Raw genomic sequence first — 12,869 nt, 5'->3', positions numbered from 1 at the left:
TCTTCCTTTTTTTCTTTTCAAGTTCTTGTAGCTCCCCTTTCTTATCTGAAATAAGACACTCCAAAGCATACAATCCTTCAGGTTGTACTAGGTTGTACTACTGAGTTATAGTGTGTGATTGTGGCCTTGTAGGGTAATGCCTGTTTGTTGTACTTGTTCTGTGTTAGCTTGTAGGCCAGGTCTAGTTTCCTGGCTCTTCCTTTGTTTGCCTCTGTATCCAGTCTGTTACATTGGATCCATTCCTCCAGATTATATTCTATCTTTTCGTAGGGGATTTTAAGACCCATTTGTTCTGCGATTTCAGGAAGACTCAAGCATGTTTCGAACAACTTCTTGGTTGTTGGCTAAGAGGGCAAGGCCATCGGTAAAAGCTAAACACTTGCTGTCCAGGTTCTGTTATTCCCTCCCAAGGCATATTCCTCTTAGTCCTTTCAAATTCAGAGCCTCTTTCCAAGTTTTCACTATTTTCTCTAGTATGATGTGAGAGAGGATTGGTGTAATACGTCTCCTCTGACCCCTGCTAGGCCTTCAAACAGATAAGAAATTTTCAAAAATTTCTCCAAAGAACTTGACTTTGGAGATGGTTCCTATCAGTGTTTGTTCAGAGACTTCTCTAATTTTTTTCCCCCAGACTGTTCCAGGGTACTAAATAATGTTTGTCTATCTGTCGAGTTGCATGCATTTTTAAAGTTGACAAAGATCACCACAATTTTCTGGTTCCACATAGCTCTTGTGCACAGAATGCATTTTATGTTGAATATCTGTTTGGCACACGATCTTCCTTTCTGGAAACTAGCTTGGTATATTCCAGTGAGGTGATCAGCCTATTCTTCAACTCTGCTCAGTAGAGCTTCAGAGAGTATCTTATAAGTGGTTGAAAGTGGTGTAATTATTTGGATCCGTTCAATTACCTTTTCTATATATTTCCAGTCATTTGGGGTCTGTCACGTGTTCCATATTTCTTCTATAAGGTGATGGATTTTTTCTGAAGTGATCTCTTCTCTGACTTTCGACATTTCTGCCACAAGCCATCTTCCCCTAATGCTTTGTTATCTTTGAGCTCTTTGATTATCTGTTTGATCTCTTCCAGACTTGTCAGTTTAGAATCTGGATTCTCATGGATTAGTTTCGTGGCATCCTGTCTCTCCAAAGGTTCTTTGCAGTTTACCGACACATTAAAATCGTTCACCAAGAGCTCACAGTTTTCTTTGTTGCTAGTAACTATACTACCATTTGTACATTTAAAGCATAGATTTGGCAGTTGATACCCTGGAGCTCCCCTATTCTGGTTCGATAAAAACACCTTGATATTGTTATTTATAAACTGTTCATCCAGTTTTTCCACCCTAGATGTGTCATGTCCTCTCTTTTCAGCTGTTTTATGATCTTGACTGCTTCTTTCCTTTCACTCCTGAATTCTTCCCAGTTTTTCTCAGTTTTGTTGGGATTCCACCTCTTCCAGGATTTTACTCTTCATTCAAGTGCTTCATCAAATTTTACATTCCATCACGTGGGCTTCCTTTTTCTTGGAGGGTTTCCCAAACTTTCGGGTGCTGTGATCAAGTATTCTCTGATCTCTTCTCAGCCATTTATATCGATATTAGAAAGGTTTTCATGGTATTTATCTAGATTCTGCTTCAGTGTCTCTATACTGATTGTGGGCTTCCTGCTTGTTCTCGATATGGGTCTGTTTGGCTGGAATCTTACTTTGATCTCTGAAAGGTAGTGGTCTGATTTGATATTGTCACTTTTTCTCACTGTGATGTTCAGGATTTCCTTATGATTTGGTTTGTTATAGCGACTCAGTCGATCTGGCACTCCCCAAGTGTCGTGTTGGGAGAGACCCAAGTCTTGGACATTAGGTTCAGGTTGAATTATCTGCAAAAAGCAATAAGGCTTTCAGCGCTTCTAATTGTTCTTCTATGTTTCAGGTTGTTTCCCACAACTGTTCCATATTTATTTTCTCTGCCCAGCTGAGCATTGAAATCTCCAAGCAAGATTTTTACATGATGTTGAGAGATTGTGGAAGTTGCATCCTCGAGAGTTTCCCAGAAGTCATCTACCTTTTCAGGGTTTCTCTTGTTATCTTCATTTATGGGGGCATGTGCATTGATAAAAGTGTAAGCTTTATTTGCAGATCGAATGGACAAGAGCGAGATCCTCTCGATGGGGAGGTGAAATTGATGTTCGATTCAGTCTTGTTCCTATTGACTACAAGGCTGTCCCCAGGATCAGTATGTTGGACTTATTTTTATCACAGGTTTACCTTTTATAAACTCTTCTGAATGAAATGGATTCTTATCCAGGTATCTGGTCTCTTGTAGTGCCGTATACAGGTGTTCTGCTTTTTACAATGTTGTCCAGTCAGAAGTGTATTGATGTTTAGCATTCCAGGCAGGTGTTTTTGTGTGAGTCGTACATTCTGCATGTGTTTTTATCATGCCTTAAGTTGAAGATAGTTGGGAGGGAGAGCATAGCCCACTCCTCAGAGTTAAAACTGAGATTGTAAGCCCCAGAGTTCAGTTTAGGCTGCCCTTAACCTTAGTACAGACACCTTTCGCAGCCGCCCCTAACCTGGAGAATAGCCACTGGGTGCTGAATTTCAGTTTCCACTAAAGGGTCCAGCACATACTGAGCTTTTATATTATCCCCAAAAGCAGGGCTGCCAGTTCTGCCATACCTCTGATCTGCATATCCACCTTCATTACTGTTGAGGTCTTCATCACCACCCTGACAAGTACCATCACCCAGGCCAGGTGAACCTAGTTTTTTAATGAAGTGTTACTCCTGTCCTCCTCCTCTCTCAGCCAGGCAGAGTTTGTGAAACTTTATCAAGAAATATTGTTAATTAGTTGATTAAGAAATATTGTTAATTAGTTGATTAATTTCATATTAAATTGGCACATTTCCTCAGTTTCATTGTAACTGTCATAAGTACATTGAATCACATCATGTAGAAACTGATTTTAACAGGATCTGATGTTAATTGGACATCACAACATGAATTGTTATGAATAGCTGAAACACTAATTATTATATTCAGCAGTAGTTCTTCAACTAAAAACAGTTGCGTCATCTTCCAACCAGCATAGAAGACTCAACTAACCAATTGCCAACACTGAGCAGAAAGCAACTTAGGGAACCACCTGAAAGCTTCTTACAAATCAAAAAAGGAAATTTTCCTATTGCTAAGGTTATTGGAATATTATGAAAATGTAATGGACAATTATGTGTAACTGAATCGTGAAAGTGCAAAGCAAGAAGTTATTAAAACTATAAAAGCTCCTATGGAACAAAAAATTCTTAAAAATATTGGTTAGTTTCAACGTAACTTTAAATGTAGCAAAGGTTTTGTTACCATTTTGTCACAAAATATTGTTGCATAATAACTTATCATTATTACTTAGGCTGCACCTCATTTCATATGTTTGCAGATATATTTTTGTGCAGTTAATGCACCTAAAAATATGGAAGTAATCATTTAAAATAAAGAATGCCATTAGTTCTCTTGCTCTTCTTGTGACTGCCATATGTGCAGTAAGTGCTAATGCATAGATTTGTTCTTCTACAGGCTTTGTGGCTCAGATGGAGGCTGCAGGGGCTGAGCATAGAGAGAGATGCCAAAATAGCAAACAGACTAGACAATCACTTACATCTGAAGTTGATGAGGGTGAGAGTAGCATGACTAATCAGTCAGATGTCCTTAGTAACAGAAGCAGTAGACAAAGCAAATGTTTATTGGTGTCAGAAAGCAAAAAGGACACTGATATGGGTTCTAGGCAGTTACTGCTCTCAGAATCAATGGATATAGTAGAAAACCATACAGGACAGCCACTTTTGCAAGAGACAAGGCATAATTCACAAGGGGAACATAGGCAGTCAGTACTTATTCCAAATTTTTCATTTCTTCATAAGTGTTGGTTTAGGGCAGATTCAAAATCATAGTATGTTACCAGTTGCAGAGAAGTTATAACTGCTCGCCCCTGCAGCTCAGAAGAATGAGTCTCGAGAAGCCATCCTGATGAATAAAGTAAGAATTCCAGAGTTTATTCAGATGTGTGTGCTAATCCATACTGCCACTTGATTAAAAGTCTGCAACAGCTTGTGTTTGTGGTGTAGTTAATTTTTATAGTTTGTGTATGTGATTAACTTAGCATTTATTATCTTTTTTAGGAGGACCAAGCTGTGTAATATTTCTCTACAAATTTGTAGTTCTTCCATTAGTGAACACTTTTTGTTAAGAAAATCTTCTGTGTTTATGCTTTCCAGTCTTGCATTTGAACCATTTTGTGCACATGACTGTGCGTCAAATACAATGTGTAAGGTTGTGATATCTGCTGCTCACCTATATCTCAGACCATCCACCTCTGTTTGTCACTAATTATCAATACTTTTAGAACAAGAAAGAAAGCATCACTTTGGCTATCAAAGAGATTGTTCAGTGTGTGTGTGTGTGTGTGTGTGTGTGTGTGTGTGTGCAGGCTTTCATTTTTAGTCCAAGTACTAGCCCCCCCCCCCCCCCCCCCTTTTCTGAGGAACAAAACTAGCTGGAGGTTAAGTTCTCTCACAGGCATTTTTCTTATTCGATACTGCTGAACATATCTGTATTCTGCTGATTAGAAATAGAATAAAACTGGAGCATTCCATGTGGTGCGCAAATAACTACTAACATTTTCCCTACAGTTGTACTACAGCTTGCTTTCATCCTTCATCAGTTGTGATGAACATTGCTAAATGGGTAGAATGAATCAGTAGGTCAAGTTTAACATTTGTATGTTTTAACGGGATGTCTTTAATAGTTTTTACAAAAGGGACTAGCTATCTTAATCCCTGTTATCAGGTGGTGGTAGAATTTTTGTTTGTTTTGGGACTGTCACTATTTGTAGCAAAGATTTTTTTCTATATAGCTTTTGGCAAACATAAAAAAGGCATAACATTTGTTACAAAGTGTTCCTCTTAATATCAGAAGCATAAATTGTTTTCTCGTAACTATGTTGTACATGGTATTAGATGGATAAATATGATTTTTGAATATTCATATCAGTAATATGGATGCTGTCATGACCGTATTGTTTATGAGAAGTTACTGTGCAGCCGTCCATTAAAAATATCTGTAGAGCAGCAGAATATAAATAATTGTTGAATACCTGTTAAACATAGTTTTTGTTGTACAAGAATTTTTCAGTTATTAAAATGTATCATTAGACTCTGTCTTTTATAACAAAAAAAAGGTAATGTTAACATATTTTTATAGTGATGATGTGAATAACACTATTATTTCGGTACCTGTCATTTGCAGCTGACTGATAATAGGTAGCTCAAATTATGTTACCCTGTCTCTTTGTTGGGTAAGAATTCCTAGGTTTAGAATCTTATTCACTTAACATTCCTATCCATGTATGCAATATGGTTCTCACTCAGTGGTCTAAAATTGAAAATAAGTTTCTCAATTGTAGCTACATTGGGTGTTATTACTTCCATTTATTGCAACTTGCAGCATAAAATTCGTAAGGGGAAATGTATGATGTAGTACCCAGTATTGTACACTATGCAATAAATAGTGTGACTCAGTACCAAGATGTACACTAATTTTCAATCAGTAGTTGCTGACTATGACTGTGGACTAAACATGAAACAGTTACCAACACAGCCCTCAATTTAGATTTGCTGTTTGTAGTGTAATATACATTATTATTTTACTGTGTTTTTGTATTATTTATTTATTTATTTATTTAAATCACAAGATAACCAACAACAAATGAATGTTCCTGGCTGTATCTAGTGTTGTGACTACAGCAAGTAGAAGCACATTCTGTGATAAAGCTAAAGTGAATACTGTCTATTGGTTTTCATTTTAAAAATGTGGACTGTGTGTATATTTAACGACAGCAAATAATGGTGATAAAATTAATCCAAATTGCCCCATAATAGTATATTCATTGGCATGTGATTCTGCTTATAATTTAGAACTTTTTCAGTAAATAATTATTTAAAGGAAAGTGCTCAATGTTAAGACAACTGTAATATGTTGTAAGAAGTATTTGAAATTTTACATTTATTTTATTCATACCTTACAGTGACTTTTAAAAACATTAATAACTCAGTGTATGGGTGGTGATATATTTGCTTAAACACACATGCTGTATGAATTTAAATTCTTAACTTCCATGAACACCATGTCATTATGGGGACTGCTGTAAAACATGGGCACCCACAAGCAATGCAATGCAACTTGTTTGGAGCCATCATTTCACTAAAAGTGGAAAAACTTGCTTATGTTTCAGAGAATTTAAGTGGAAGTGCAGTAAGAGAGAGAAAGGGATTTTAGTAGTAGGAGCTGAATATTAGATATTTTACTTTGTTGTCTTCATCATGAAACTATGTGCTATTTCATATGAAATGGCTGTGCTCCAGCTTTTGTATTCTCAAGTAATATTTTGTTGTGTAAAGACATAAAATGCTGAAACATGCGTGTAAATCTGTATTAAGGGTAATTGAACTTAGTAATTTCATGTTATAAGATCAGAAATGTCTCGTGTCAAACAGTGGAAAATCCAGGATGGAATAATGACAATATCATGAAAAGGACTGTCTCATATTTCGTTTATTGCTGGATCTTTTTTATTATGTACCAATTAAGGTTAAATGCAGTTTTTAGGGATTTTTTGTGGGAAAAAAATTATATATATATATCAATATGTACAAAACTTATTGTGATACGCTGTGATGCTAAAGTATTATAAATATGCCAAAAATGTAAAACGTACCAATAAACTTCATAGAATTCCTGTAAAGATTGCATTTATTATGCATGACTCTAGTTTTTATTGTTCATTAATTTATTTATGTTTTATGAATATGTCTGTAATATATGGGGACAGATATGTAATCTCTTGCAGATTACTTCTCACAGTTTGCAATTAGGTATGTGACTTGCACTTTGGGGAAATACCTTCACCTCCGTAAGGAAATACAAAACTAAAATATGTTATATAGCTTGTTACAGTACCATTTGATTCGAAGTCAAAGATTCAGATTTTGCAAGCAGCAAAAAATTGTTATTTGTGGGTGATGTGACTGGAACAGAAACGCAGAATTGAAATTGATTTCTAATGAAGTTTACTTTTTGAGGGGTTGAATTAATTGCTGCCTGGGTACGTTCTTTATCATTAATAACTAAAATCCACATTGCTTTTTACCTTCTGTTTATTGCTTCAGATAAACACCATATTTCGATGACCTTCTTCAATTCTCACTAATTGTACATTGCAAATTCTAAAAACATTTCAACATTTGTATACTGTGTACAAATACTAAGTAATAACGAATTCATGTGCTCTGAACACTCTACCAAAAACTGCCTGCATGGTCTCTGTCATGCAACCATATATAATGTTTTAACACTCAAAATTTTACTAAACACTTTTAGAGAAATTACATAATACAGTTAAAAGGTAATATTTCATGAAAAGTGTGCTACAACATAATATTTTACAACACAGAAGAGAACTTTTGATATAATTACAATATTGGTAGGATTGCATTTTTACGATGGTAGTTAATGAATTAACATTGTCAGACAACTACATTACAATATTTTTAATGACTTTTTGTTTATGGTGTCATTCTTCTTACATTCACTCAGTTTCTGCATGTGGCATGGAATATTATTCATTGAATGTTTTTGAGATAAACAAATAATACCAGATTCCAGGAACCAATGATAAACTGATTTTTCTGGAGTGTTCTATGGAAATGAATTGTATTAAAATTAATCAATTGGAACCCAAAATTATACCTACATGACTCAGTATCTACAAAGATCATATTCAAGCGGACACAGGAGTGAACAAATTAGCAAGTACCTACAGCATATATTCGGGAGGACGACGGTTCAATCCTGTCTCCAGCCATCCTGATTTAGGTTTTCCGTGATTTCCCTAAATCATTTCAGGCAAATGCCGGGATGGTTCCTTTGAAAGGGCACGGCCGATTTCCTTCCCAATCCTTCCCTAACCCGAGCTTGCGCTCCGTCTCTAATGACCTCGTTGTCGACGGGACGTTAAACACTAACCACCACCACCTACAGCATACCTGTATAATATGCAACTAGTGGATCATGTTGACCATGAGTTTTGGTATTGGTAATTGCAGTGTTATTACCCTGTTCTGCAACGTAACACACCCCTCCGCCCCATTCATTTCTCCCCGAGTCTTGTTTATACAAATTATGAACAAGACTCTGGCAGCATGTGTCCAGAGCAAAGGACAAGGGTAAATGCAGTGTATATGTCAAAGTGGTTTTTTCTGTCTTTCTCCCCCCCCCCCCCCCAAAAAAAAAAAAAAAAAAAAAAAAAAATCTCCCATCACCCCCCCCCCCCCCCCCCAATAGTCAGTACATATGATAAAATGAAATACAGACAAATAACATCTTATGATAATCCTGATGCAGTTTTCATCAATTGATAGAGCATTAATTAAAAAAGAAATAATGATTCAGAAATGTATTCTATTCAACTTGACTAATGAATTTTTGAGACAGGCAACATACTATCAGACTTTCAGAAAAATATCATTCATACAAGTCTGAAGATAAGTGCAAGATCTATCGCGCAATCAGTTTAACAGCTCACTCATCCAAATTGCTGACAATAACAATGTATATAAGAATGTAAAAGAAAATTGAGGATCTTTTAGATGATGATCTGTTTGGCTTTAGGAAAGGTAAAAGCACCAGAGGGGCAGTCTTGACATTGCACTTGATAACGGAAGCAAAACTGAAGAAACATCAACACATGTTCATAGGATTTGACATCTTAGAAAAAGTGTATGACAATGTAAAATGGTGCAAAATGCTGAGAAAAATATGAGTAAACTGTATGAAAAGACCAAATGTACAAGAACCAAGAGGGGCAATACGATCTGAAGACCAAGAATGAAGTGCTTAGATTAAAAAGGGTAAAACGGCGATGCAATATTTTATCCCTACTGTTCAGTCTGTACACAGAAGAATCAATAATGAAACTAAAAGATAGGTTGAAGAGTGGGAATAAAATTAAAGGTGAAAGGCTATTAGTGATAAGATTTGATGATGACATTGCTATCCTCGGTGAAGATGAAGAGTTACAAGATCTTTTCAATGTGATTAACAGTCTAATTAGTACAAAATATGGGTTGAAAGCAGAAAGATGCAAGTAATGAGAAGCAGCAGAAGTGAGAATACGGAGAAGCTTAACATCAGAATTGGTGATAAGGAAGTGGCGGGCCATATGGAGTTCTGCTGTCTAGTAAGCAAAATGTCATGATAGGCAAAGCAAGGATGACATAAAAAACAGAATAGCTTAGACGAAAAGGATGTCCATGGCCAAATTAAGTCTATTAGTATCAAACAAGATCTTAATATGAGGAAGAAATTTCTGAGAATGTACCTTTGGAACACAGTTCTGTTTGGTAGTGAATCATGGAGTGTGGGAAAACTGGAACAAAAGAGAATCAAAGCGTGGTACACAATAATGTTGGAAAATTAGGTAGACTGGTAAGGTAAGGAATGAGATGGTTCTCCACAGAATCGGTGAAGAAAGGAACATACAGAAAACACTGACAAGAAGAAGGGACAGAATGACACGACACGAGTTAAGACATCAGGGAATAACTTCCAAGATATTAGAGAAAGCTGTGCAGAAAGATAGAGATTGGAATACATCTGACAAATAATTGAGTACGTTGGATGTAGTCACTACACTACTCTGAGATAAAGAAGTTTGCACAGAAGAGGAATATGTGGCAGGCAACAACAACACAGAACTCAATAAAAGAAGAAAATAGAATACAACCTAAAGTTAGAATCCAATTTAAAAAGAAAAACTTTTACACAATATCTTTTTCATGAAGTATGTATGTTATGTATATACACTCCTGGAAATTGAAAAAAGAACACCGTGAATTCATTGTCCCAGGAAGGGGAAACTTTATTGACACATTCCTGGGGTCAGATACATCACATGATCACACTGACAGAACCACAGGCACATAGACACAGGCAACAGAGCATGCACAATGTCGGCACTAGTACAGTGTAAATCCACCTTTCGCAGCAATGCAGGCTGCTATTCTCCCATGGAGACGATCGTAGAGATGCTGGATGTAGTCCTGTGGAACGGCTTGCCATGCCATTTCCACCTGGCGCCTCAGTTGGACCAGCGTTCGTGCTGGACGTGCAGACCGCGTGAGACGACGCTTCATCCAGTCCCAAACATGCTCAATGGGGGACAGATCCGGAGATCTTGCTGGCCAGGGTAGTTGACTTACACCTTCTAGAGCACGTTGGGTGGCACGGGATACATGCAGACGTGCATTGTCCTGTTGGAACAGCAAGTTCCCTTGCCGGTCTAGGAATGGTAGAACGATGGGTTCGATGACGGTTTGGATGTACCGTGCACTATTCAGTGTCCCCTCGACGATCACCAGTGGTGTACGGCCAGTGCAGGAGATCGCTCCCCACACCATGATGCCGGGTGTTGGCCCTGTGTGCCTCGGTCGTATGCAGTCCTGATTGTGGCGCTCACCTGCACGGCGCCAAACACGCATACGACCATCATTGGCACCAAGGCAGAAGCGACTCTCATCGCTGAAGACGACACGTCTCCATTCGTCCCTCCATTCACGCCTGTCGCGACACCACTGGAGGCGGGCTGCACGATGTTGGGGCGTGAGCGGAAGACGGCCTAACGGTGTGCGGGACCGTAGCCCAGCTTCATGGAGACGGTTGCGAATGGTCCTCGCCGATACCCCAGGAGCAACAGTGTCCCTAATTTGCTGGGAAGTGGCGGTGCGGTCCCCTGCGGCACTGCGTAGGATCCTACGGTCTTGGCGTGCATCCGTGCGTCGCTGCGGTCCGGTCCCAGGTCGACGGGCACGTGCACCTTCCGCCGACCACTGGCGACAACACCGATGTACTGTGGAGACCTCACGCCCCACGTGTTGAGCAATTCGGCGGTACGTCCACCCGGCCTCCCGCATGCCCACTATACGCCCTCGCTCAAAGTCCGTCAGCTGCACGTACGGTTCACGTCCACGCTGTCGCGGCATGCTACCAGTGTTAAAGACTGCGATGGAGCTCCGTATGCCACGGCAAACTGGCTGACACTGACGGCGGCGGTGCACAAATGCTGCGCAGCTAGCGCCATTCGACGGCCAACACCGCGGTTCCTGGTGTGTCCGCTGTGCCGTGCGTGTGATCATTGCTTGTACAGCCCTCTCACAGTGTCCGGAGCAAGTATGGTGGGTCTGACACACCGGTGTCAATGTGTTCTTTTTTCCATTTCCAGGAGTGTAAAATTGTACTGTACTGTTTATGGAGCTACTGTACACTACATTGTTTTTAATATGATGTATGGTAAAGAATCACTATAAGAATTCTGCTAAATGATTTCCTCACATAACCTGAAAGAGAGAAAATATACTACAAAACTGCCTTCAAAGGCCACCTTCAGATGCTATGGGTGCTTCAGATGTTATGGGCAGTGAACAAGTGTTCATATGTTGTCCATGTTGACAAAGACAAGATGATTTTGCAACACAACTTCGCAGAAAAAAAGTATTCCACAAAACCGGTTTCGGACTTTAAAAATCATCATCAGATGCTACAGGCGGCATTTGTTCATCAAATTCCAGCCGTAACACCTGAAGATGGCTTTTCAAGCCCAAAACTGTTTATGACTGTGTCATAAAAAAGTGTCGAAAATAGAAAAAGGTAATGCCTTAGATTAAGTCAGCCACAGTCTCCAGAAACTGAATGTAGTTTTTCTGAATTACCACAAAACTGTTAGCAATTTCCCAGCACATAGATTCACCAACAGTAATGGGGCTAGATTCATTGCATTGTGTCAACAAAAGAATTTGAAAATAATGCTGACATCCCTGAGAAGATAGTTTTGAAAGCAAAAGACCTGGAGGTAACCCACACAATTGCCTGATAAGTATCAAATCCATCATGTTGCTTCACATACCATTCACACAAAGAAATTCATGATGTACAAATCTGCCGAGGTGCAAACGTCAACTCAGATCATATGTTGTGCACATGAAATTTAAATTTACCTCAAAAGAGTACACTGTGGGAGTACACACCTTCACAAAATTGACATAGAGAGGATCTTGGAAACTAGAGGAGAAGATGTAAAAATGGTAATAGGTGTAAATATGGGAACCCTCCCCTAGAAGGTATGAAATATGGTGAAATTACTGTAAATGGTGCTTGTTGACAGAAGATAGCAGTGGGCAGCTGGACCCTTTCTTTCAAGTAGTGTGGACGCAATGTTAGTTACTGTGCAACTTGGTGTTGTTCTGGACTGCAAGCCTTTGGCAGGCATGCGAAATCATTTTAGTTTCATGTCCTTTTGGTTACTTCATAGATATTTTGCATTGATATCTGTAAAAAAGAAACATAAGCTAGTTTTAGAAACACATCTTTAGGCATCCATGTCTTCCAGTTACATGTCATAGTGGCCATTTTACTTAGGTGGTGCTGATGTAAATACGGAACACCCACCTAAACACTGCATTATTCCATGAAAACTTCAAATGCAGTTTCTCCGTTTGACACATCTGCGGTCCCCCAACATTAATAAGAGGACCACCAATTGGGGATGCAAAGCAGCAAGTGCCACCCTCGTCCCTAGAAACATCATATAACAATCAGCTGATAAAGTTGCTTGAATAGAAATGCTGTTGAGAAGAGGACATTGAGTTTTTCCCACCTTGAATGCCATCTTGGAAGCTGGGTTGGAAAGACCAAAGGCTTTCAGAAAAGAAAATTCAGCCCATGAAATGATCTGACTTATAATTAATCAAATGTGACCCTCTCCTTG

The 12,869-nt window shown here is 38.7% G+C and overlaps 1 protein-coding gene across 1 annotated transcript in view; it reads left to right on the top strand.

The window, feature by feature from the left end:
- The window catches only part of LOC124805244 (putative neutral sphingomyelinase), a 115,079-nt gene extending 109,506 nt beyond the window's left edge, over nucleotides 1-5,573 (top strand). The window contains exon 8 of the mRNA XM_047265755.1: nucleotides 3,572-5,573. Coding sequence (XP_047121711.1) covers nucleotides 3,572-3,945 — 374 coding nt within the window. The 3' untranslated portion in view covers nucleotides 3,946-5,573. The remainder of the gene's footprint in view (nucleotides 1-3,571) is intronic.
- Nucleotides 5,574-12,869: the final 7,296 nt, after the last annotated feature.

Source organism: Schistocerca piceifrons, chromosome 7 (assembly GCF_021461385.2).
Source record: "Schistocerca piceifrons isolate TAMUIC-IGC-003096 chromosome 7, iqSchPice1.1, whole genome shotgun sequence".
NCBI lineage: Eukaryota > Metazoa > Arthropoda > Insecta > Orthoptera > Acrididae > Schistocerca > Schistocerca piceifrons.
The sequence above is the reverse complement of the archived record's forward strand: the minus strand, read 5'-3'. Positions and strand labels throughout refer to the sequence as shown.